General features: G+C 38.9%; 2 protein-coding genes across 6 annotated transcripts in view; one reads left to right on the top strand and one right to left on the bottom strand.

Annotated features, from left to right (window-relative positions):
* NEK4 (NIMA related kinase 4) lies at window positions 1-19,476 on the bottom strand. 2 transcript variants are annotated; one of them, XM_051627215.1, is made up of 16 exons: window positions 19,386-19,476; window positions 12,150-12,416; window positions 10,877-11,074; window positions 10,122-10,229; window positions 9,141-9,295; window positions 8,324-8,465; window positions 7,278-7,700; window positions 6,861-6,914; window positions 6,503-6,637; window positions 5,501-5,641; window positions 5,051-5,117; window positions 4,546-4,652; window positions 3,363-3,451; window positions 2,507-2,706; window positions 1,661-1,794; window positions 1-980 (listed from the first exon to the last, which is right to left on the bottom strand). In XM_051627215.1, the coding sequence occupies exons 2-16, from the start codon at window positions 12,261-12,263 to the stop codon at window positions 888-890; spliced, it is 2,160 nt and encodes a 719-aa protein (XP_051483175.1). In that variant the 5' UTR covers window positions 12,264-12,416; window positions 19,386-19,476; the 3' UTR covers window positions 1-887. The 2 variants fall into 2 exon arrangements, with proteins under 2 accessions (XP_051483175.1, XP_051483174.1); XM_051627214.1 differs by lacking the exon at window positions 19,386-19,476 and adding an exon at window positions 14,000-14,446.
* Window positions 15,124-26,831, top strand: part of LOC127388117 (inter-alpha-trypsin inhibitor heavy chain H3-like) — a 22,343-nt gene continuing 10,635 nt past the window's right edge. For all 4 annotated transcript variants that reach the window (XM_051627207.1, XM_051627209.1, XM_051627208.1 and 1 more), the window contains exons 1-11: window positions 15,124-15,233; window positions 19,299-19,322; window positions 20,452-20,618; window positions 21,628-21,732; window positions 22,147-22,309; window positions 23,198-23,308; window positions 23,928-24,053; window positions 24,239-24,355; window positions 25,135-25,303; window positions 25,621-25,746; window positions 25,981-26,162. In XM_051627207.1, coding sequence (XP_051483167.1) covers window positions 15,144-15,233; window positions 19,299-19,322; window positions 20,452-20,618; window positions 21,628-21,732; window positions 22,147-22,309; window positions 23,198-23,308; window positions 23,928-24,053; window positions 24,239-24,355; window positions 25,135-25,303; window positions 25,621-25,746; window positions 25,981-26,162 — 1,380 coding nt within the window. In that variant the 5' untranslated portion in view covers window positions 15,124-15,143. The remainder of the gene's footprint in view (window positions 15,234-19,298; window positions 19,323-20,451; window positions 20,619-21,627; window positions 21,733-22,146; window positions 22,310-23,197; window positions 23,309-23,927; window positions 24,054-24,238; window positions 24,356-25,134; window positions 25,304-25,620; window positions 25,747-25,980; window positions 26,163-26,831) is intronic.

Below are 26,831 nucleotides of genomic sequence, written 5' to 3' on the forward strand. Positions count from 1 at the left end.
TGCATTTAAAGTTTTATTTTACAAATTCAATTATCTTTTGACTTCTTTATCCCTTAAAAAGAATGTATGCTTTTTCTGTAGTGATAGTACATGACAATGTCTGAGCATGTGCAGCAGCACAGTCTCGATGCAGAGCAAGGGAATAGCTAAGACACCTATTTCTCTGAGTGACCGTGGTCTTGGGCACTTTCATTGCTAGAAGGAATTAGTATTTGTAAGGCAAAGGGATTTCTCCAGCTGGGACCATGGTAACCATGGCTGTGGTCCTTTCCAACGTTTTCAGACTTATTTTATTCAGTTACCAAATACTTTCCACCACCTTGGTGACTGCCTTAGCAGTAAGACACAAAAGCAAAGGCTCTGTTTAAAGGCAGTACAGCCACTCCTTGAGCACCTTCCCTTGGCAATTTTAAGAACCTGGAAGGCTTTTAGTGCTACACAAGTTAGTAATTGTTTCTGCCTGCTGAATGTTCACTATTTGATGCAATAGCTTATAGCCTATCACACCATAACCTTGCCATAGATTTGTTACCATCATCAGTATACAACCGTACCAAAAACCTCGCTATGACAAATTCAAACATCTATTTTTGACACTCATTTGTATACAAAACTTGGTATCCATCCCTCTTTGAATCTATAAAAAGCAACTTTAAAAAGTTTCATTAAGAGAATAAAAACTAAACTAACCAGTTTCTCTTCTGAGAAAGTGATAGCCTCATTCACATTTTAACATGAAAAATATTACTACAAACTGTAACGTTTTTTTTGCAAGTCCACCTCCTTATTCCAACAAAGAAGGTCAATGGATAAACGTGCTTTGTAAGCTGGTCCAGTCTCTCAAATGAACTATAAACCAGTCCTTTTCTTTGAGGAAAAAGCTGTGGTCAGAACTTCACATTTTCTTCAAGAAATTTCAGGTGGCGTGCCTTGGCACCGTAACTTGCATACTTGTCTCCCATATGCTCCCGCAGCTGCAGCTGTTTAGGACACACAAAAAAACCCCACCAAAATTACTGAAAAAAGCAACAACAAAAAACCAAAGCACTTAACTGGAAGCAGCATGTGAAGTTCAACATAGATGGGAGGGAAGAAAAAGGGAAGTGTCTTTGTTGTCTGAAGAAAAGAGAGTTCCAAAACCCACCCAACAATTTAAAATATAAATCAGATCTTCACAGGATACACTTAACCATGCAGTATTTTATTTGCAACCAAGATTTTAATCAAATGAGCTGGAGGTGTTGCTCACTCACCTCTATTAGAAATAAACATTAAACTTTGGACATAAGGGGCACTAGGCAAAGTAATGTGAAGGCAAAAAATTACAGTTCGAATTAAGTTTTACTGGAGAAATACCACAAAGTTATTTGCATCCTGTCCATAGTCCTTGGACTCAGGGACCACGGTACAGTTCTAAAACTCCTGCACTTCCTGAATAATTTGTAGTTGAACATAATCCACATTCAAAGTCAGACTTCTTAGACTGAAAACCATAACATGCTTAGGCCCTGCCCTGCCAATGACTGTGTAAACACTTTTTGGAATCAAGGTTTGCACTACTGTAACAGTATCAAAAAGAGAGGGGGGAGAGAAGTAAAGATCCTGCTGATATATCTAGGTTTATAAAAAATTGAACAATTTTAATATGAAAGACATTCACCTCTCTTTTCACTTCATCATCTTCTTCCATGATGCTGTATGCCTTCTCCAGAAGTTTCACCCCCAGTCCTTGCACCACATCAGATCTCAGGATTTCAATCATTCTCCTAATCTTGTCAGGAACTGGTAACATATCTATTAAAAAAAAAAAAAAGAAAGAAAAAAAAAAGATCAATGCACTAATAATTACTTTCAGTATAGTCAATTTTCATACCCTATGCAGAAGAGTATCATCAGACAACGTTGTATTGCCACAGAATTCCAGCTGAACCATTGCATGGAATGTTGATCTCTGCTGGTTGTTTCAGGTGGTTTCTGAATACTGTATTACAAATACCATTTGAAAGGTAAGTACTATTCTCTAATACTGCACCACCACACAAATATTTTAATAATTTGTACTTACATCAAAAGTAAAAAAAGAAGTTCAATCACTGTAAAACACTAATGGCATCATTTCTGCCATCTGCCTGTTTGTCTTAACAGCCTTTCGATCTTTTGTTCCTCAGCTGAAGCTGCCAACAAGAGACAGTAATTTGATTAGGGGAGGCCTCCATTAGGAACTGAACTGAGAACACTAGCTTGCTCTTTCAACCTCTGAAATCATCAACACTCCATTCACAGAATGGATCACCTTCTGAAAATAAAATATCTGGTGTAATTAAAGTAGGTTCAGCTTAGAAATGAAGTAGCCCTGTCATCCCAAATGGTAGTAAGTAAATAGCTGGAGGATATCACTACATAATATTTCAGAGTGAGAAAATCTGACAGAAAAAATAAAATACCACTGAAATTTGTACCTTCGACATTCATACCATACATTTAAAGCAATAACACAGCAACAGACCTGAAGAAATCTCTTCAAATTTTAATTCCTCTGATTCATCAGGTGATTTTCCATGCAAAATCAAAGTGTCTCGGTATTTTCTATGCAGTTTAAACTCTGGAGCTGAGGTTACACTGTATTCAGAGTTCTCCTTAGAGTCCATTTTCAAGGTCCTTGTCATGAGCTGCACCAAGTCATTCATTTCATTCATGCTGCTTTTCCTGGTACAGGAGAAGTAACACATAATTCAGCCACCATCCATGATGCAGCTCCCACCTTGCATTCAGAGGACTTGCAGTAAGTTCAGGGAGGTCCTGCTAAGTATTCCATGTTAAATTGATTCTTGTGCTGCAGTTTTATCAATAGCAACATTTCCTCTAACAAAGGCTCAGAGCCCATTCACCTAGCAACAATTCACAATCCTATTGACTACCTGTGTAGCTGCATCTGTGGGAATGCAACACAGAATGTTTTTGGGGAAGTTGCTTTCATTGACAAAATTAGACATAAATTCAGCCTTCCTATGCAAGGAAGCATATTGGGACCTTTTAACTCATGCTTTTAATGCATCCTGACAGTCTAAGTCCTTGGATGCTGGAGGGCTGGTTTCCAGTTTTTGTCAACTGGAGGCTACAGTTGACCAAAAAACAGAGGTACACAATCACATGCCCCAGAAACTCCTGCATGGAATGTTTATAGTCACAGAAAGACACCAATTAAATGGAGTTAGTTTTCTTTATCCATCACATGCTTCTCCACTCACTCACTATGTAGCAATAAAATGTGAAAGCAATTCTTGCCATTCTTCTTCCCCACTCCAGGTCAAGGTGCAATATAGCCTTGAACACTCTTGCACAGTATTAAACAAAATTCTTACCTGTCCTTGGAATCACCATCTGACTTATCTGTGGAGCTTGTGGAAGAGCTTAACTCATCATCAGACAGGCAATAGGCCTCCCCCTTTCTCTAAGTGAAGAAGGAATAAAAGACAAAAATTCTAGTAGCTGAAAGTACTTTAGCAGTATGACATCAGTTACTGTTCTTACATGAAAGAAACACTTCCAACAAGCATATTTTCACAGACTCAGCTTGATAGTATTTAAAAAGTGTAATCTTTGGTTTTAAAACCAAGCTAATATACAGAAATCATCAACTCATTCTACAAAATGCATTACCTCTCCATCATGCAGTGTTAACCACTACAAATGCTTCAATAAGTGCCTCTAATAAAAACAATTAAATCAGGTATCTGTGTCAGTTCTCTGCCAATGATATTATTACCCTTAGCCCATCTATTGGCCTTTAATACACATTTAAAATAATATTTAAATAAACTTTTATCAGATCAGTAAGTTCCCAGCATTCCCCAAAATACACAGAGATTTTAACCACTTGTGTCTCTACAGTCTCGTGTTCAGTGCATGATCTGCAAAAACATCACTAGCTACATACAGCTGGTGTGTACAAACCTCATGTAATTGTGAATGCAGATGAAGTTTTTGCAAAAAGACTTTCTAATTAGACAAGGAAGAAAACTATTCACTTTTCTTCTGGCAACTATTCCTTATTGCCAGCACATAAATGTACACACTTGACTACAGATTAAAAACACGAAAATTAAAATGTTCAAACAGCACTATCAAAGCTAAATTAGATTTACCTGGCTAAAGGCAGTGTGGTATTACTAGAAATTTAAAGCAGGCTATTGATCTGTAATAAAGCATAGTTCAGGAGAATCTTTTTCACTTCCAAAATAAAAGAAACATTGTGATGTAGAGAGCCCACAACAATCAGTAAGAGATTCAGAGTTTTCATCTCTGACAAGTGGACTGAAAATGCACAGGGAGCCTGGAATGTTAAACTGGTCTGGCCAAACAAAAACGTGGATTAGAGATCTGTATTCTAATCTAAGACTTATAAAATCAATATTTACAGAGAACTGGACATTCTTATTGATTGAGAGCTTCTTCCACACACAGATGTTATTTTTTGTTAATATCACTTTCTTCCCCAATTGTGCCTGCATTTAAATATTTCAAAAGCAGATGACCCCAGTTTACCTGAGCAATACTAGGATCTGGCAAGGACTGAGCAACTTTTACAGGATTTTCCACATGTGATTTTGCTTCAACTACTGCACTGCTTGGCGTTCGTCTTGCTGGAATCACTAGAAGGATGACATTTTTACAATATTTACAACTTAGCTGCATGTATTTTGAATCAGTTTCATGCACATGCAAGAAAAAGTCTATCACCTGGCAGAAGACAGGCAGGTAGGCAGTCTGCTAAGAGAAAACACTGAAGCCTCTATTTGAAATGTGCATATTCTGCAATTCATGGACATTGCAAAGACAAGTTGTCACCACTAAACACAATTGAACATAACTGACTAAGAAGCAGAAAAATACAGACAGGTTAACAGGAACTCCCGTTTTCCACAGAACTAGACTTAGTGCATCTTTCTGAAGTCAGCAGTGAAGAACAGACAAGGAGTTACAATTTCTTCACAAAGAAGTTATTCCCTTAATTGTACGTAAAATGTTAAAATGCAAGCATAAAAGTTACCAGCAGGGAACATCTCCTCCTGTGACTGTTTGAGCCTCCTTCGTTCTCTGGCTGACAAGGGCCGCTCCTGCAAAAGAAGTTCAGTGTTATTAATTACCAGTTGTCATAATGGCTTCTTTGATCTAACCACCTGTAAAGCAAAAATTCCTTTTCAACTGACAAGAAAGAGACAGTTTTTAGAGTAGAACTTCTGATCCTCTAACAAATACTGAATTACTTCTTACAAAATGGTCTTGGTCAATGAGAGTAATGAACTCTGGAAAAGGAGCTTCTGAACTCCATGTTTCAGCAAGGCAGTTCCTTAATCCACACTGACCAGAAGTGTGATAGAACTTCCATTCAGAAGGAAGCCACTACACTTCTCTTTATTCCATGCACATACACACAGAGAACAAACTGCTCAGAAGGAACAAGTGACAAAAATAAGCTGACACAGTATTCTGCACTAACCTTTGAAAAGGCAGCTTGACTAGTTTTGGCACCATTTACAGCTTCAGAGGCTTCAGCACCATGCTGCTCTGCACACCTTTGTGCTATCTTTGTGTCCACATCAGAAGGAAAAGGTAATGGCCGAGGAGCAACTGTTCTGACCTTGAAAGAGAATTGAGCAAGAATGTATACCTTTTTTATTAAAAGTTAAAGCACTTTGCAATCTAGAATACAACCTCGCATGGTAAGGCTGGATGCCAGACATTTTGAATCCTGCTGTAACCTCTTTACATATCCCAGCTTCATTTCTCCCTCTTCACACCTCTGCTTGCATCCACTTCCCTTCTGTCCATCCCTATACCTTGTCTCTCTCCTCCCAGACTATTTTTCAGCCAATGCCTTTACAACAACTGTCCCCACCCTCGAATAGCAAAACCCAAGAAAAAACAGGATATCAGTCACTGATCATCCTCTTCATCCTTGTACAGCTGGCACCTTCCCCCAAATAAATCTCTCTGCTCAGTGTGGAAGCACTGACAGGAGCCTTATCTTATGTGCACATCAAGATTTTCTTCCTAGACTTTGCACTCATAAGCTCAGGGCAGCCACTACACACGTCTCTTCCAAAGAAGCAGTAATCTACTACCCACCACGAGTAGCCAGGAAAAGTACTGCTATGTGTTTTGTAGTCACAAACAGTGAGATGTCCTGATGGAAACTGCCAGTAGGAAAGATGGTAGCACAGGGAGGGCAAAGCCCACAGTTCCCTGTGTTTTACTTGTGCCCACCAGCACACCCACCTCACACCTGTGAGGGTCACTGAGGTTTTTGAAGATTCACACAGACAGCTTCAAAAGGACATCTTGAGTGCTCTGCATTTTGTTACCAACAAAGTGAGACAGATACACATGAAACAAGAACTGAAACAAAACACCCACCCTTTTTTAAAAAAATACATTTTCAAAAAGTAAAAAATGCAGGAGTCTTAAAGGAAAGAGGATCATTATTTTTTAGTATCTGCACCTTTTCTGAGCAAACTTCAGCCAGCTCTCTTTTCTTCTGCCATTGCTGCCGTGAGACAGAGGGTTCACTATGAGGCAGCAAATGGGGGGTCATTTTTTCCTGAGCATCTCCTGAAGCTCTGTGACAGACATCATCCTAACAAGTAAAAGTATTATTTTAAAATGTAGACATTTCCAGATTTACACATACACACACCTTTTTAAGTGTCAACACAGGTCACTCTACTATTTGGACTGCATCCACCTTGACATATCACAGTCACAACCACAATAAAACTTCAGTTGATAAGACAGTTAGAAAAAATACCCACTGTAGCCAGCATTTTTAAGCTACTAAAGCTTCAAAGAAGGACACTTACTTGAATTACAACAGGAACAAATGGTTCTAGCAGCTTTTCTGTAGAATCCAAGCTCTGCAATAGACCATTTCTCATTAGAAAAGTATGTACAAACATCTCACTGTAGACTAAAATGCCCTCCACCCAAATTAGGACCAACTCAAGATTAGCCAGGCTCATTTAGAACATGGATCAAAGAAGTTACAAACCTATCCTTACAAGCTCTCTTCTCAGCTGGAAAATAAATTTCTTCTTCCCTGTAAAAACAGAATTTGCATCATCTAGACACAAGCCTAAAACTACTTCACCATCTCAATAATAACTCAGCTGCATCCTACTTTGACAGAACAACATGTGCAGTAGCTCTCTGAATTTTAAGAGCTGGCCATTAGTTAACTCAGTTTCAAAGTTTATTTCAAGCAAGCATAAATGCATTACCAAGTCAGTTTGCTTTTGGTCTTTTGATAGAGGCTGCAAGAGTTTCAAAGTGTCACCATCTTCTACAGTATCAACAGAAGACTGTTTAGACTCAACATTTTCAGCTTTAAAAGCTTGCTTTGCTCTTTGCTGCAGTCCATCTTCTTTAATTGGTGGCTTACAGGATGTTATTTTAGAATTCTCTGGAGCATTTAAATGCTTTGCTTTATTATTCTCTGGAATATGCTCACTGCCATACTTCTCACTTGCATAGTTCCTCCTTTCAGATGGCAAGATATCAATATTCACATCACTAACTGTAGCTAAGGAGCCTCCCAAGTTGTTCAAATCATTATTGCTTGGTTTTCTTTCCAAATCAATCGCTGCTTTCTCTGAGGGACAAAATTTGGTGGCTTTGTGTTTGATGATGCAATCTTCTTCATTCTACAATTAAAAGGAAAATTAAAAAAATAATTACTTTTTAGGTATTATGCACATATGAAAGAATATTCTAAGCACCTAAGGAAAATAATTAACATACCAGAGTGCATAAACTGCAATGGAATCATGGCAAATTACAGATTAAGAGCCATATACACTCAATTTAGCATTGAAAAGTTCATATTGACCATTACAAAAGATTTGTTCTAACCACTGGAAAGAATTCCAACAACAAACAATTTTTGGCTGTAACTATAAGAAGTTTTTTCCAGTCAAAAACATATTTTAAAACTATTATCACTTGTAATTAAATATTTGAAAAAATATTTTACCTCAAATACTCCACGAGTAAATTCACAGTGACCCAGAAACAAAAAAAGGATGTTCTTTAGTTAACTCCTTATAGTTAAGACACTGCACTTAGTCTTACTGATCCACAGCTGTTTATTTACTTCCACTCTTGCCTAAACACAATTCCTTCCTTAATAGGAATTTTGCACATTGTTAGGAATCTGATCTATGTTCTCATGAGTGCTCAAGGCACTCCTTACAAAAACTGACCTTTGCCTCTAAAAAAAGCAAGTGGGTTTTGTTTTGCTTGTGAAAAGAAAAAACATGTATCTCACAACTTTGTATTTCCTGGCTTGCTCAAGGGAGTGGTTTTGGTGTGTAACATTCCTGCTATGAGATTCACTCTTTACTGAGACCACAGAACAAGGATCTTTAGGTTTAGCATTCACTGTTTTCTTATGACTTCTGGCTGCTTTCCTGTAAAGAAAAGAAAAGTTACTAATTCAATCAACATCAGCATGACCCCAAGATATTTTCTTTATATTATACTAATTAAAAAATCGACTCCACAACACAGCTTACATACGGAAAATATAAGATCCTGAACTTTTTTTACAGACCGTGAACAACATACTGATTTTCACCTCTATAAAAGGAGCTTTAAAACACCATTTAGACTCTGCCAGCAATGTACACTTGTTCTGCATAGCACTAAGATCAGTCCTATCTGGAAGCAGTAAAATAATTGACTAAATCTGACACAGAAAGATTATCCTATCAGTGAATATCAAAAGAACTTGGTGTTTTAACTCTCAGCTGATCAATGGCCTCACAGAACCATATGGAAAGATGCATAATTCCTCTCACTTCCTCGAAAATACAGGTGCTACTTTATTTCCTCTCTCTCTGAATAAGTTGTGCAATTCTAATAATTGCACAGGTTTATTATATATTTGTAGAAAATACTAGTTTCCATTCTAATTCCCTCCTAGTTCTTAAAGAATCCAAATAAACTTTTATCTTCATATGCTTTGTAACAGCACATAACAGAACTATTTTATCCTGCTACATCAAAAATAGGAAAAGTTGTAAAACAAAGACCACAGTAACATGAATATTTTGCACAGAATCACTCAAATGAAAGTATCTTACGCCTTTGTGGCTTCCAAAAACAAAGAGATTTGGTGCTTGATGTATGGCTGCCTCAGGATGGTTTTCACACTAGGTCTTTCCTCAGGTTTCTTACTGAGCATAGTTCGTATTATTTCTACCAACTGTGGGCTGTAATCCTGTGGCATGGGTGGCAACTGGAAAAGGAAAGGGAAGTCTGGTATTATTTAACATGTTTGTCAGTAGAGGCTACTACTAGGTTATTTATGCATAAGAGTTATATTCAGCTACATACTTTGCATAAAAAATAGTCCCACTGCTCATATAGTAAAAGTTATCCAAATGCTCAATAGAATATGGATATTCTAAGTGTTTTGTTTGAAAACTGCAATTTTTTATTAATATCAACAGTTACAGTTCTGTGAATAGGCCTTATATAAAAAAAAAAATAAAAAAAAATCCATACTAGCTTCACTGGAACAGGTTGCCCAGGAAGGTTGCAGCTGCCCCCTTCATGAAAGTGTTCAAGACCAAGCTGGATGGGGCTCTGAGCAACCTGGTCTACTGGGAGGTGTCCCTGCACACGCAGGGGGGTTGGAATGAGATGATCTTAAAGGTCCCTTCCCACCCAAACCATTCTATGATTCTACGATTTTATGTCAAAACAATACACATAATTAAATAAGCCAGTCTTACCTAATAAGAAGGTGGCATTGCATGAATAGTGATTCAATTTATTGCACAGTATTTACACCAGAAGCAAATTAAGAAAATAAGAAACCTCAGAACCAGTTACACAAAAGAGTAACTAGAAACTCCAGCAATATTTACAAATTAGTAACTCCCTGGGCCCAATATTACATCATATACTGCCAAGAAATACCAGACTTGCAATATATACAATGATACATATAACATGAAAAATACATGTTTAACTCCATGCAGTATTTCTGATTGGAAAAGATGATCTCAAGTTCTAGACAGAAAATCCAACCATAAACAAAAAAAAGTAGCAGTTTTTACCTTTCCTTCAATAATTCGATAAACCAAAGAGTTCATGTCTCTAGCATTAAAGGCATGTTTCAGTGTAGCCATTTCATAAACACAGCAGCCTAATGCCCAAACATCAGACTGAAAAAGAGAAAAAAAGTCTTGAGAATTTTTTGACTTGTAGAAGTTTTATCTCCAGACTTAGCCACCTGCTTTCTAAGAGGCCTCTAGTCACAGTAAACTAATTAAGATCAAACTCCATTGCAAACTTAATTTTCATCAATTGAATTATTTTGTTCCAAATATCACCAGATTTTTCTGAAGACAAGTGTAGGAAGTTGCTGTTTGTAGGGGTTTTGTTTGCTTTTAAAATACAATATTGGCTCTAACTGGTGAAGTACAACCTTTGGAATTTTACGGGAAGAACAGTTTCCCCTCAGCTCCTGCTCACTGTAGACACTCATATTTACAGTGTGTGTGGTTTGCAGCACGAGCTGAACAGGTGTGCAAGACCACGTTTGCTTTCTTTGTTATATTTTAATTTCACAGCAACATTGCTTATTTCTCTACTTAAAATTTCTGTGCTATGAATTCCCTCTTACAGCCGCAAACATAGTTCCAGAAATAAAGGTTGCTACAAATCTCTCCCCTATTTTTTTTGTTTGGTCTCTGGGGACATTACAAGGAGTTGGAAGCAGTAAGAAATTAAAAACAATAGATAAGACTGTAAAGTTCTCAAACAAAATGAATTGCTTAGTGAAACAGAAATGACATTTGCATGAACATACCTTGTAGTTGTAGGGTTTGTTAGAAAAGAGTTCAGGGCTCATGTAGTATGGTGTGCCAATGAGAGTGCTGGCCATGTCGTATTGGTTCTCCAACACTCTGGCTATTCCCAGGTCTCCCACTTTAATTATATTTGTTCGTGTCAGAAAAACATTTTGAGTTTTAAGATCTCTGTGCAAAATATGTTTTTCATGTAAATACTGCAGAAAAAAACAACACAGAGTTAAGTAACTCCTAACTGTTTTTTCTACACTGAAAAGTAAAATCACATCACACAAGTCAAAGAGGGAAACAAGCACAGAAAAGATAAAATTCATTGCTGTCAAAGTCAGGAGTGCCCCTCCTAAAGACATATTAGGGAATTAACGTTACGAATGACTGGGTTCCCTGCTCATGGCAGGGGGATTGGAACTTTATGATCTTTAGGATCCCTTCCAACCTTAATGATTCCATGATATAGGCACAAACCCAAGACCCAGTGCTGCTTCAGCAAAATGTCCCTGTGTGGCTCTAACCAGCCAGCAGAAACAAGGAAATAAATACATCAAGTTAAGACTCAGACTTTAGCTCACTTTCTGCTGCCTCCATTTCTTGACAATCATTTCTTAGTCTTAAACTTTCAGTGGAAAACGTAAGCTTTGTTTAAACAGGGAAGAAAATTAGTCTTATAATAAACAGGAACAGGCAGTACTGTAGACTTGTGCATGTCTGATCCCAACAGGCAGCTTTAAGATCAAATTTCTGTCCAATTGCTTATTTCTTAGTGTTAGTATTTATATGTGGTATTTATTACTATAAAAACTGTCTTTCAAGTTTTATAATCTCCAATTACTAAATTTCAACAGTCAGGTAAGATGTAATAGAAGTGATGAACTAGTAGTCTAACTTTACCATTTAAAAACACCAGCAAAACTACAGAACACAAAATACTCCTGAAATAATCTGTGTTGATTTTTTTAAAATCTACATTTTGCAAATTTAATCTAAACTTTCAAACCAGAGAAGCATTTCAGGCTAGAACTGTAAACACCCTGGAGGTTACCACTGTCTACTGAGATACTGAGGTGTAGACATAAAACATGATAGCAATTTCTTACCAACAGTAGTTAATTTGACTGCAATGACTTATGAACATTTTTAATGTACTAATAACCATTTAGATGCTAACCCAGCCAAACTGGAATTCAAAGTCTGCAGTTTAATGACAATTTTTAAATGCAGAAAAAGCCAAATTAAATGTATATCTGAAGGTGACAAAGTTATACTTTAATTTACCTGCAGTGCCATGGCAATCTGGACAAACCACTCCACCACCTGATTCTCGGGCAAAAGTTTGCCCTTCTGCTCTTTAAGTTTGTGGTACAGATCTCCCCCCTCGCAGAAGCCCATAACAATATATAAGAGGCCATCCTCCCCCTGCCAGGACTCTCTGTAGGTGACTATGTTTGGGTGTTTCAACTGGGACAACAACTGTGCCTCTTGTTCTGCTGCTTTCCTCTCCCGGTTGGAGGCGTTTTTAAGGTTTAACTTTTTGATGACATACTGTAAAAGAAATTGCAAGACAGATCATGAGACATGAAAAGTAACTACACAGAAGCCTTGGGAAACTCCCCAAATCTAAAGAAAATACAGTATTTGCAATGGCCACACATTATTCTGTGTGGAGGCTGCAATTTGCCTCCCAGTTATTCATCATTTCTACCACTAAGCCATAAAAAGGGAAGAAGTGTGGCTATTCTAGTCACCTGCCTGAATAAAACTCTGCACAGGAATGTTGTGGTGGTTTGCCTTGTTTTGACTAATGTTCAACTTTATATCTTTTTCACCCCTCTCATTTTAAATGTGTATCTATCAATAATTTCTTAAGCCTGAAATAGCTGTTTGTGCATCACATTTACTCTCAAAGCAGGCTATTTTGATACTAGCTTTTAAAATATAATAACATTCAAGAAAGTATGCAAAAAATTACAATGGATGTCAGGGACAGAATTCAACTGGCTATTCTTAAGATAAAATAACAACAGTAAGGAAGCAAGACTCCTGCCAACACCCATGATCAAAGGGGGGAAATCCAAGGACCTGTATATGGTTGAAAGTCACCCCAATGCACTGTTTGCTTTTAGGAGGACAAGGTTGACAACCCTATGTGGACATTGGACTCAACACTGTGGCGACTGGCCTGGAGAGAACAAGTGCTGCCATCACTGCTACCCAACACACAGGTCATCAGGATTCGCCTTTCCCTGCCTTCCTTGGGAAAGGACACAGTCTCTGAACACTGCAGGGCACAAAATGCCTCTCCCATCACCTCTGGCCAAATCCTCCGCATAAGGCTCTCATGCAAGGTTTCTGCAGTACTGCTCTGCAGATGTTTTGCATCCCCATTTACTTATCCTTTTGCATTTTCTATCAAACACATCTGCTTTGGCCAGGCAGGGCACGTTTTTTCAAATTTCCAACAAAAAGGCAAACAACAAAATTCTTGCACTTCAACTCCAGCAGAACCAGCAGCTGGCCAGGTTCTGCACCAGCTGATACAGCAAACTCCAGGCCTGTCTTCCTCCAGCAGAGCTGACCCCAGCAAAAGTCAATACCAGAAGCTGATTTTACATCATTCCTATCATTTTTATCTCCACCACACGTGCATGTCTTAAAGAGACCCCACGAGCAGCAACAAGAAACCAAAGACAAGCTTTTCTGCTTCACGCTACAAAGAGCAGGCTGCATTTTCCTGCCACCCAAAGGACTCCCAAAGCTAGGTTTTTCTCCCCAAAACAAGGGGAGGAAAAAAGAAACAAAGAAACAAAAATAAACAACCATTTTTATTTAATTATTTTTAAAAGTGAGGATTTCGGAGGACTGGGGTCTGTTGATTGGGCTTTTCCCGAGATTAACGGGCGTGGGGGAAGAGCCTTCTCCACACCTTTCATAGCAGTCTTCATAGACAAGGGAGGAGAACAGGAATACCTCGACTGCAAGCCCAGCCCCCGTGGCTGCAGCTGCACCGACCCCAGGGCCCGGGGCTGCGGGCAGGGCCACCCGCCAGGGCCCAGGGGCTCCCCCGGACCGGGCCGCGGCCGGTGCCCTCAGCCCAGGCCTCCCCCCTGCGCCCAGCCCCTCGCTACCTGCTTGCTGTCCTGCTGGTGCCGCACCAGGCTCACCTCCCCGTAGCTGCCCTTCCCCACAGCCCGGAGGAAGCAGTAGGAAGCCAGGGGCATCCTGCCGCCGCCCGCCCCCGCGGCCCGCCCGCCCGGCAGCGCGGCCGCCGCTGCCATAGAGATGCCCGGGCCCGCCGCCGCCATCGAGAGCGGGCCCGCCGGCGGGCAGAGCGACCCGCTTCCGGCGCCGCGGCGGCCATCTTGGAAGCGGGTCAGGCGGCCATGTCAGGGGCGGGCAGGGAGGCGGAGGGAGGTGTGGGCACAGCCGCTCTGCAGCCTTTGGATGGGGCAGGGAGTCGGTTTTAAAAGCTGCAAACTGGTGTAACATACTCCTCCACCTGTCTTAAATCCCTCGTGGCTGTGCGCCTCAGAAAGCTGCATAAAAAAACATACCCCAAATTCTGTAAACTTGGGTATGTTATTACTACTGAGCATCTAACTCAACAGTCCTCAAAGTTTACGTTTCATGCAACTGAGGAGATAAAAACAGTGGAAAAGATTAATAAAAGAATGAATGCTGTCCAGATAACAAAGACCAGGGGCCTAGCAGCAGCAGACAGAATGGGTATTGACTGTGCCTTGGGCCTGGGGCTCAGCCATGAAGGTGGGTGGGACGGCAGGTAATAGGCTGTCTCTGGGCTAGTCAGGACATGTGCCAAATGATCATCTCCAAATCAGGTTCCTGAGTGATATGCAGGATTAGAGGAGGCAGTTTTTGAAGAGGAACATAAATGGGTTTAAGATGCTGCAGGAGCTGTTATGGCTGCAATACATTTGAGCCAGGGACAGCCTCTAAGATGGGATCAAAAAGATGACAGTCATTTGGAAAAGAGGTGAGTCTGGAGCAGAGATCAATCTCAGTTGCCTGTACAGAAATTGCTGCTAAATTTCTGTTTGGAAATATTACCTAGAAGAGATATTGCTGAAATATTCTGTAACAGTATTTAGTAACAGTATTCTGCAGATTAGGCACATTCAAAATTCAGCATTTGATTTTTCCCAAATGCCTAATGTTTAATCCCACTTTTCACTTAAGGTTATTCATTAACACTCAGTAAACAAAGCATTATGTATTTATACATATCGTCCAGATTGGAACTTATTTTCCAAAATGGAAAACCATCGATTGCTTTGTATTTTATTATTGATTCCTGCCTTTGCATCATCAGACTTTTTGGTGACACATATCAGAAACATCAAGGTAAGTAATCAGCCCTGGATGGGGTTGCCATTAATTCATAGGTTAACTTCTTGCCCTTCATCACCATTGATCAGAGAGTTCATACAGGGCTGCCACCAGGAGCTTTCTGTTCTCTGTTACCAGTGAACACAAGACATGGGACTCAGACTAGTTTACTTCTAATCAGCTCTGAAGAGGCTCTCTCATCTCTCTTTTTAAAAGCATCACTTTAATCAGAAAACATTGTAGTGGTCTTAAATTTAAATGCGTAAAATAAACTGCTGCCAGGGAGCTGACTTCAGCACCTGTAAAATACTGCAAAGTATCGGTGGAAAGATGCCTCCAAGAAGCAGAAGACAGATGTAGTAAGGCATCCAGGTAAAGATGACCACTATCCAAGTGACATGGTAGGATTTTTCTCAAAAGATATGCATGTTAGCATATTATGAAATACATCTCGGTCCCTCAAAGGGCCCATCCTGGTTTTGAGTGGAACACTGAGTTAGACACTGTGTCCTGATGTTCTGCCTAGTCTTCCTCAGTTAAGTTGTCAGTCACTACTACTCGCCTACATTAACTATTTTACTCTCTCTCAGTAGTTGCTATGAAAAGTTCCAGAGGACAAAGCTCTTTGGGGAGCACTGTAGGTTAGTGGATAGAAGAGGACAAAGCAATTTACAGTCAATTTCCATTGATTAGGTTATGGGCTTTGCAAAGACTTTTTCTTTGAAAATCAGGATAACAACATACCTAACTTTTAAAATTCAGCTTGAGGTTTATAGATGCAAATTGGAGGTGCCATGGATCCTTACTGCTTGACCATTATGAAGCCCAGATATAATATATCTTTTTCCTGATTGAAAACTACTACCTGTTGTTCCCTTTATGTCTTGCAATGCAAAGCCTTTCTAAATGGAAAGTGGCCAAAGCTCTGTGCAGTGCTCCAGCTGTACCTGCAGAACACTACAGAAAAGTCAGTTGATTCTCCCAATTTTGTTACATTATGTAAATGTAATTTGATTGAAATGGAGGAGATTGGTATGTACTGTGAAGGTCTCAGTCCTCATCTGTGTCTCAGCTCCTTGGAGCAAGTGGTGTGCGAGTGAGGCATGATGTGAAGCATGGCTGAAAGTCTGGCTGGCTGATGACCTCCAAGCTGTCAAAGCTGCTTTTAAAGCCCTAGGCAGGTCGACACAATTGGCAGGCCCAGTTCTGCTGAAAATTGAACAAAAATTTGATTCAAAGATCCCTAAGTGCACTTGTGTCTTCATGCAGCTACTAAGGGTGGGAAAGTTTTTTCTAGATTAACAACTAGCTCTAGAACTACATGTTAAAACCATGCAAAGAAAGGGTAGTGATGAGACAGCCTTCCTTTTAAAGCCCTCTCATTTTGGCAGCAGCAAGACTCCTACACAACTCACAATAAAGTTTAGTTTTGATAGCTTTGCCTGCATTCTGGTCTCTTCTCTGTGATTTCCAATTAGCATCACTTGGGATTATGAAATCTGTAATGTTACTGTAGATTTGGAAATAATTTTCATGCCTTCTTTTTCCCATGTAGTACTTGGGGATTTATGCAAATACCTTGTTCAGTGTTTTGAATCTCTGGAGGTCACTTCAATTTAACTGTGTAGTCTTTGCTGAATCTTTTAGTCATGCTTTGGTTTAGTTTCTCAAGTGGCCAAGTTGTAAAATCAGGGTTTCTTTCAGCAAGTACTGTAATAGGAGCCCTTTTCTCCCCTCCTTATTTTCTTGGGAGTTCAAATTTCTTTTTTTCTCTTCACTTCCTTTCCTTTTTCTATAGATTTTTTGCATCGATATTCTTTGCTGTTGCCACAGCAAAGAATATTAAACAAAAGCAGATTTTTTTTTACTGTTCTACAACTGAAAAAAATTCTAATAATTTGTGCAATTGGAGAATATGTGGAAGTATTATGGAAAGACTTTATCAAGTATCTGTCATTACACAAGATAGAGGATATTAAAATCTCACTTTGGTCCAGAATCACATAACATATTTTTTAATGAGGCACTATCACTTCCTGCCCACAGAGCTTAAAATGACCTTGATGTTAGCAAGGTCTCAGGGTTAGCTAGAGTGGGTAGCCCAAGAGCATGTCCAGCTGGCTTGGAGTATCTCCACTGAAGATGAGCCCAAATACAAAGCAACCAATACCTTTCCCTGAGAGATTTTTTCTGTATTTTCTTTCTCAATTAGATTGGCAGAGTATCCCCCAAAATACTTACAGAATCAGAACACAACTCTTTCAAAACTACTATAGAACCCATAATTCTGATAACGAATGCACACAACAGCAATTCTGAAAATATTAAATGCAGATAAACTATCTTTTAATTTAGGAGGTAGTGGTCAGAATGGCAGAATTTGTAACTAAAGAGCACATTTTTAGAAATAGAGTCATAGAATGGTTAAGGTTTGAAGGGACTTTAAAGATCATCAGGTTCCAACCTCCCTGCTATGAGCAGGGAAACCTTCACACTCAACTAGGTCTTGTAGTTTCTTGTGCTCTTAAACTGCTGGTAATTCCACTTTAAGGAAAGGTTTGTACAAAAGAAACGGTGATTTCCGTCTTTTCACTTCCCAGGGTCCATGCCTTATTTCCTGTCTTGTAAGGGGAAATGATGGGCCATAATGACAGTATGGATATAGAAAAGATAATTTTTGTTTTGGAAAAGAAGCATTTGGATTGGTGCAACTCTACATTGCTATTTTAAAAAGCCGACATTGTGAAGCAGGAGAGACACATGCCCAGAAATCAGCTGTATGGCAATAACAGTTTAAAAGATGAAGCTAGAGAAGTATACACAGGTTTTTTGGGCAGGCTCTTACAGAAGTTGAGAAGCCCCCCCAAACCTTTTATTACCATAGATTCAATAGAGTGTCGTGAAAAAAACCCTCCAAAATAAAGAAACAAAAAAATAACCTAACCTGTAAAACTCCTAACTGTGAAAGGTAAAAAAAGCCTTAAATGTACCTGAGACGTGTATCTGACCTGACACTTGGTTGAGTCTTTGCCCCTCTCTTTGGTGCAGTGCCAAAAGAGATAAGGGATTTGCAGCAGAGCTTCCAGGAACTGAGTTACACAAGCTGTTGTTTTAACGTGATTCACTAAATATGTTTGAAGTCTGTTCTCCCTCTCAGAAGAAAGTACATGGTATCATGTACATATTTGCACTTACTGATATTTGCACCTACTCTGGGAGTAAATATGGCAAAAAAAAGTTCTAGGAGCTTTTTTCCCTCCCTCTGTGCAGCTGTTCATACATAGTGTCTGCCTCTCCTCTCTGTAAGCCTGCTGAGTTGCCATCTCACTATTCATGTTAGAATGAGAGTCTTTTGGGGTGAAACAGGAAAAATTTAGGAGTAAGTCTGAAAGAATGTAAGGATAAGTGTGCCTGATAGTTTGGATGTGTATGTGAATGGGAAAAAAATGGGCAAACTCATTTTTTAGGCTTTGATATAAATCACTTTTTTCTTCCAAGGGAGAATTAGTTTGAAAAGATGAAAAATATACCACTGGACTTGGCTGGACCAAACCAAGACTTCCCAAAAAAAAGATGTAACCTTCAGCATAAGTTACTTTGTCATGACACAGCTGAACTGTACTCAAGGAAGCAGTATTAAGCAGATTTTAGTGTGTTCTTTAGTTTCAACATTTAAATACAAATGGCACTGAGCATTCAAGCCTCTTTTCCTCTCACTCTCCCCTCATCTCTCAGGTGGTCTGTTAGTGTTTTTCAGCTGAAATAAGATAAATTCACCTTGGGTCACTTGAGCAAAATACAAAATCAGCAACATTAAAACCCACAGTATTTTAAGGTGCACTAACAGCAAATGAAAACCAAAAGACTCATCCAAGTTAGGAAGGCTATAAGCAAAATAATGAAACCTGAGGTGCCTTAGTTGCTCTTCCCTCAAATTTACTTCAGTTGACTAATGAGGACCTTTCTCAAGCCTGGACCACTTCTTCTGACTTGGAAGAAGACAACTACATAGGTGATTTGATTCTAAATGCAGTTTTCCTACCTTAGTTATTATTTTTTCCCTGTTTTTCTCTTTTACAGAAGCGAAATGCTGACAATGACCTGGTGAGTAAGGCTTGATTTTGTCCTTGCTATGAGAGAAATTCATAGTGACAAGAATATTCTTACTATGTTCACATGTTTCTGAGTCCAGTCTGAGCAAATGGTATTTCTGAGTGTGTGATGAAGGGAGCAGCCCAGAGTTGCTTGTCTTAGGCAGTAGGACTAACTAGACAGTTCCTTCCCAAGCTCCTGGTAACTCCTGGACAAGGAAAGAGAATGAACAAATTATTTTTAACTTGTTGTGTTTGAATAAAAAGCAAAGACACCTCTGTATTTCTAACAGACATCCATTATATGTTGGTTTTATTTTAGTTGTTGTTTTTGAAGAAGGCTAGACACCTCATCTGATGCCACTTGGCACCTGGACTGCACTTCAGCAATGCTTAAATGCTTTGATTTTTTGGGGACGTTCTTATTCAGCCACCCAGAGATCAGGCCCAGCATGAAACCCCCAAGGTTCTTTCCAAGATGCTTTCCAGTTCTAGTTTTGCTGTCAGAAGCAGACCTTTTTGTTGTGGAGTTGCCCAAGGAGTCACATCTGGTATTATCTATACTTTCATATAGTCTCCAGCCACCTCACAGCTGAGCATTCAGAGAAAATAAATATTGCCCTACCAATTTTAGGAAGAATGAGCCCTATGTGTGAGGAAATTTAAACTAATATAAAATGGATTTTGGAACCATCTGAAGTTGTTTAGGTCTATTTTTAAACAAGATTATTATTTATATCCATGCTCTGGGAGGGATATAACTCAACTGACAGCTACAGTCACTAATACAGTGAGGCTGCAGTGAGTTGTGCTCTTTGACTAACCATAAACCAAAGTCACAGTCTCAGTAGAGAAAAAATAATTCTTGTTATAATGGCAGCATCTTTGCTGGGGGGTAGTATTTTGTGAAAGAGGCTGCAGTTTTAGCTGATGGAATAGCACCATGATGGCAGTGTGAGATGTCCAAGGAAACACAGCTGTGCTCCAGTTCTTATGATTAGGTCTTTTCTGTTTTGCTTTGATTTGATGTCCTGCTTGATTTATTAAAAAAAATATTATTATGGCTGATTAACAGAGACATCAGTGTAACAGCTAGTTTGTTGCTTTTTCTCTCTCTCTATTTTTCATTTTTCAATCTGCAGGTTGTCAACGGGATAGAAATCTATAGCATGAAAATTGATAGTAAAGTAACTTCCCGATTTGCCCACAATGTCATCACCAGTCGAGCTGTCAATCGTGGAAATGTGCACAAAGAAGTCTTCTTTGATGTTGAGCTCCCTAAGACAGCCTTCATTACCAACTTCAGCATGTGTGTAATCTTCACAAGACTGTCAGGGAAGACTAAAACACTGGGCACATGCAAATGGGAGAAACTGAACCCAAATGTTCATTTTTACTTTGCCATTTGATAGATTTCTAAATGCCTCCTGGGTAATTTTCTGGTACTATTAACTTAACATGCAAGATACTTGGAAAGAGGCAAACATTGGAACATCTATATGAAGGATGGCTAATTTTCAGTTATTTCTATTAATCACCACAGACCTTAGGGAATGGGGGATCTTTTCTGGACATCCATTCACCTTTGCAGAAATATCAGTTACTTTGGAGTTATCAAACCAGGAAAGTTCCATCACTTAGTTTCCCTAATGTCTTTATAGCTTACTTTATCTCATCATTAAATAATCACATTTGAATGAAAGGCAGGAAATGGAATGATTCCTCCACATTTGTACTTCAGTTGCAGTAATATGCAATTCTCACACCTTTAGGAGGTTTGGTTCAATTTAACCACATACTATGCCTGTGTTATTTTCAGTGAAAAGAAACAGCAGCTTTTAGGGCACAACTACTCTTAATGGATGCTATAATAAAAAATAGGGTGAGATGAATCCCCTAAGAGAAATGCCTGTTAGTGGTCTAAGGAGTCTAAGGATGAAATGTTCAGCTGTAGACAGCTACATTTGGACAGATGAGTCTCATCCAGAGAGGGATCTTGCCGTTAGATGAGGCGAGATAATCAAGCTGCTGCAGTGTCGGAATTTGGCAGATCTAATTAGTGTTGCTGTTGGCCCAGTTTTGATCTAATTAATTTTAAAAAAAATAATAAATCAGCTTAATAAGATACTGAACACAGAGCTCTTCATTCCAGCTAAATTCACTAATAAGACTAGTTCAGTGAAATTACTCAAATCTTGGCAGTACAGATTCCTGAAAGTGCTCTTTACAAGACAATCAATAAACAGAGAATTGCCTGTAGTAACATTTCATGTAATCATTCAGACCATCCAGCTAAACTAGGGCTTTTTCATCCACAGGACAATTGATGGTGTCACTTATCCTGGAACTATAAAGGAAAAAGAAGCTGCAAAAGAGCAATATGAGAAGGCTGTTTCAAAGGGACAGACTGCTGGTCTTGTCAAGTAAGAATGACATCTTGTGTGGCTCCCACCATCATCTCATGGCAAATTGAGAGATTGGAAATACTTTGGCATATTTCTGAAAATTGTTTTTTACTGGATCAAAGTACAATTGTTAAGTTAGAGTTATTGTGGTGTAAATTATAAAAATGAGACAAAACTTCTGAGTATGCAGGCACTATCTGCAATTATGGAAAGACTGTTTCTGCAGCTTTCACTGAATTGGTATGACCTGTTACTGGGCTTAAAGTCACTGGGAAACTTGAATAAACTCTACAGTTTAAGTGTGATTTTAGCAATAGAACAACATTCCCATCTTTGTTTTACTCCTTTTTGAAAATCATACCCCACTAACCCAAACTTTAAACATTGTGAAAGAGGATCAAGAGATTATTTTTCTTACCCACTTAAATGCAGAGCTTCAGGAAGAAAAACAGAGAAGTTCACTGTCTCGGTCAATGTTGCAGCAGCCAGTAAAGTCACTTTTGAACTCACATATGAGGAATTGCTGAAGCGACAGTTTGGGAAATATGAGATGTTCATCAAAGTAAAACCGAAGCAGCTTGTCAAAGATTTTGAGGTAAATGGCAAAGTGCATCCAATTGGTCTGTAACATAAGAGATGATGAAATAATGTACATCTGCTGGAAGTGGAGTGCCATGGTCATTCCCACTGGCTCCCAGGTGACCTACACCAGAATGCTTTAGTGCAGGTAAATTCGTAAGCCTGACAAATTGGCTCAGCTACTAAACCTCTAAAAGAATTATGTATGGAAATCTGACAAAGCAATTACAATTCCTTGGGGTAAAACAGAAGACTAATTGCTTTTATAAATGCCTTTATAGCATAAACTGCACCTTTCTGTCACCACCATGAAACTATGTCATCTTAAATTACAGTGATACACATATCACATTCTAGAATACCATGGCTTTTGTGTTCCTCAACTTGTCTTTGATCACTCCTATCTGCCTTGCTAAAGCCCAGCTTTAAGGCAAAGTTTTTCTCCTTTTTATGTCCAGAAAATCCTGTGTAAAAATCCTGACAGAACTCAGCATCTCTAAGAGTTTATGCAGCATAATTTTAAACACACTGTGATAGAACGCATACTGAAACAAAGCTCTAAGTTGGGCACAACTCACAGCTTATGGCTGGGGGGTATTTTTGAAGGACTTGAGTATTTATTGACATTTTACAAAATTCCAGTATCTAGGTTTCGAACAAGTTATTTTTCTATTAAGGTTTGTTTGTGTCTAGCTTTGTTTTCAACTTCTATGTATAAAAAGTCCTGTTTGGCTTATGGTGTGTCCACACAAGCATGGATTTGGACTAACAGTATGAATTACATTATTTCTTTTACAAAAATTTCTCTTTCACATCTGTAGTTACCTGCTGATCCTCCTGTAAATGGTTGAGTTGATATACTGTGGACTGATCAATGACAATTAATTTTCAATTAATATTTCAGATTGAAGTAAATATCTTTGAGCCCCAGGGTATCACTGAGCTGGAAGCTGAAGGAACATTCATCACCAATGATCTACAAAACATCATTAAAAAAACTTTTTCAGAGAAAAAGGTATATTGGCTACTGCATTCCATAATTTATTACGGTTATAAGTCTGAAATAACCATGTCTGTGCTGTAGTGGCTAACAATGGAAGTGAGAGGAAAAAAAAAATAGAGAAAATACAATACAAGGCTTGTCTGTGCAACTGATCCCTGAATTTCAAGTTGAAGGCCACCTCCATGCAGTTCAGAAGCCACATAGCTGGTACTGTGCCCAGACTAGTAGGCCTTGTCCCAGAGCAGTAAGTGGAAACCTGGACACTGATAGGACTATTTCTCACAGAAGACCTGAGTCAGAAACAAGTTTTCTCATATATGGAGGTGGTAGAATTTCTAAGACACAGGCTGCCCAACAGCCTTATCAAAGGTGTCATTCTGAATGGAGAGTTGAACCAAGGAAAAAGGGGAAGTAAACACGTGGAGAAGGCTCTAGATAGCAGCCTTCACTTATCAGTTACCCATTGATAAATATATAAATACCTATGGATACAAACTAATACCTAACCAGATAAAACAGGTTATTCTCATATCTGTGAATACATTGGTTTTACAAAAATGCAAAATTCTTCGTGTTCTGTAGAAAATTATACCTAATAAGGTTCAGATCTAATGAAAGCTTTTCTTTTCAGGGGCATATCTCTTTCAAGCCCACTGTTGATCAGCAGCGAACCTGTGCCAATTGCTCACAGTCTGCCTTGGATGGGGATTTTACTGTAAGATATGATGTGAAGAGAACAACTCCAGATAATTTGCAGGTAAATCTGACAGCTGGAAGGCCCAGGCTTGGACTTAAATGAAGCTCCTGGGCCTGGAACTGGTCATGGCCATTAAAGCCTAGTAGTCCATTCAATGGCTAGACACTAAATGAAAATAATTTCCTCTTTATCCATGTTAACTTTATAATATACAAAAGCCTTTTTTTATACTTCTTATTTTTCAGATTGTCAATGGCTACTTTGTACACTTTTTTGCACCAACAAATCTTCCAAAGTTGCCCAAGAATGTTATTTTTGTAATAGATATTAGTGGCTCAATGAGTGGAAGAGAAATAGAACAGGTAAGCTCTTACGCTGCTGTAGAGTCACACTGGGAGAGTCATTGTTGTCATGGAAGAGAGATGGTGGCTTACAGTGTATGTGTGCTGCTTAAACTATACCAAGTCGGTTTATGCTGTGTTCTCTCTGGTGCTCAGTACCATAAGTACTAGTTTGAAGCACTACTGTAGAGCAAAATGCTATACATTTAGGCTAGATTTACTACTTATAAATATTATAATTTCAAAACTCTCAATATGAGCATTTCCAGAGAGCTCTGTCACGTGTAGTGGGTGGTTCCAAAATGAAAATGTGCAGACAGTGTTATGTGCATGATCTATGTTGTTCATTCTTTCCCCTCCGGGAAGGGGCAGCTCTTGTCATAGTCAGGACTCCTCCTTCTAAGCTAACACTGAGAATTGTTGGGTCTTGGTGCTGCATCAGAATATCCATCCTTCCTCATGTGTGAGCTTCTCCAGCAACCTGTAGCTACCCATTTCCCATCACTTCCAATCTGCCATGCCAGCTTATCTCAGTGTAAGCAACAATCCATGATATGAGACCTGATTTTCCTCTCAGCTACAAAGATTTACCAGGTGTAATTGCAACTGGCTGACTTTACTAGAGTTACTCTGAAATGCTTACCAGGGATTTGCAAGAACAGAACAAGCTCAGAATTTTCACATGACACACTGTGTAAAAGTAAAAAATACCCAAATGCTGAGAGATTAACAATGTAAAATCTGTAAGCACCTATTTCATGAAATACTGAACCATACACTTAAATCCCTTTGTCTTGTAGACAAGAGAAGCACTTCTAAAAATCTTAGATGACATTAAAGAAGATGACTTCTTCAATTTCATACTGTTTGGTAGTGAGGTACACACCTGGAAAGAAACATTAATCAAGGCCACTCCTGAAAATTTGGATGAAGCAAGGCAGTTTGTTCGGGCCATTGACACTGAAGGCAGTAAGTACTCCACTGGACTTGCCAATAGGTCATTGTGTAAATTAATTTATCAATTTGGTCTGTGAACACGATACTACAGCTCTTAAAAAATTTATTACTGATGAGACACTCCTAAAGTTGAAATTTACTTAGAACATCACATCTATTTTTTCTTATATTTCCATAATCCAGGTACTTTTCTATTTAAACATTCCCCTGCTTGCAAACCCCAATTTTTTGTTTTCATACTGTAATGAGATCTCATCAGATTCCAGTGAAACATTTGCCTTTATTTTGATTGTCTGAGCTGAAATCAAATTTCTATGTCTGCCTTGCAGTGACAAATTTACATGGTGGTATAATGAGGGGAATTGATATGTTGAATGCTGCTCATGAAGGGAACATTGTGTCCAAGAGAAGCGCTTCTTTAATTATCATGTTAACAGATGGCCAGCCAAATGTAGGTAAGTTAGTGTTGGGTGGAATAATAAAGAGTGAATTAACTAACCAAAAAATGCTCAGTTAAAATTGGCCTCTATCTTTGACTCCTGGATCTTTTCATTATTTAAATGATACTACACCAGCAAGTTTTTGATAATGCCTTCTAAGAAATCCAAACATGACTAACCACATAGCCACATTTGATTTTCTCATAATGTTATTATGAAGAAACTCAAACTTTTTCTGGTTTGATGCAGGCGTATCAAATACTAAGGACATTGAGGCACATGTTAAAAAAGCCATTGAAGGTAGATATCCCTTATACAACCTTGGTTTTGGCTATGGAGTTGACTATAATTTCTTGGAGAAGATGGCATTGGAGAACAAAGGACTGGCGCGTCGGATTTATCCTGACTCTGATGCAGATTTACAGCTCCAGGTACAGTAATTACCACTTAAATTAGATGAGAGATAGTTTAATTCAGATAACTATACAGGTGTTCTAATTTTTAAGTAATCAAAACTGTAATTGTGCAATTGGTACTGAGAAACTCAAAAGTCTGCTGTAATAAGAATACTAGTTGCTTTTTCCCCTTCCCTGCCTCTGGGCAGAAAGTAGAAGGACAATAAAAGGGAGACACTGTGGGCTGTGGAAGAGGGTTCAGAACTTGTCACAGGGTGACACAAGTTATGGTTCTGAAGGACACTTTGGTGTGCAGCAAAACTCCTGCAGTCGTATCTCCCATACCTCACAGATGACGTAGTTAATGTTATGTCAAGGGAAGAGAATGACAGAGCATAAAGGCTGTAGATATTCTGTCTTTAGGAACTTATTGCAGGCAGGTGTATATTGCCCTACTTGTGGAACACTTTACAGTTGTATAAAGGCATGAGAATAGGTATGGGCAGTACAGAGCTGACTCTTTATATCTCACGTTCCAATTGCAAAAATTACAAACAATCAGTAAATAATTTAGATACTGGTTTTGATTGCAATTTCTGCGAAAATCAAACACCTAGTCTCCTTTGGCTTATATTGTCTTTGGAGTCTCTGCAGGGAATAGGTCTGGAAACTTCTATCAAATATGGGGAAGCTTGGGATACCCTT

Source organism: Apus apus, chromosome 9 (genome assembly GCF_020740795.1).
Source record: "Apus apus isolate bApuApu2 chromosome 9, bApuApu2.pri.cur, whole genome shotgun sequence".
NCBI classification, from domain to species: Eukaryota; Metazoa; Chordata; class Aves; order Apodiformes; family Apodidae; genus Apus; species Apus apus.

What these genes read in the sequence shown, in the direction of transcription:
- NEK4 (XM_051627214.1), bottom strand. Translation starts at nt 14,176, where the DNA reads ATGGCGGCGGCGGGCCCGGGCATCTCTATGGCAGCGGCGGCCGCGCTG. An exon ending in ACCAGCAGGACAGCAAGCAG is followed by an intron (nt 12,417 to 13,999) that starts GTAGCGAGGGGC and finishes TTTCTTTTACAG; the next exon opens with TATGTCATCAAAAAGTTAAA. An exon ending in ATCGAATTATTGAAGGAAAG is followed by an intron (nt 9,296 to 10,121) that starts GTAAAAACTGCT and finishes TTCCTTTTCCAG; the next exon opens with TTGCCACCCATGCCACAGGA.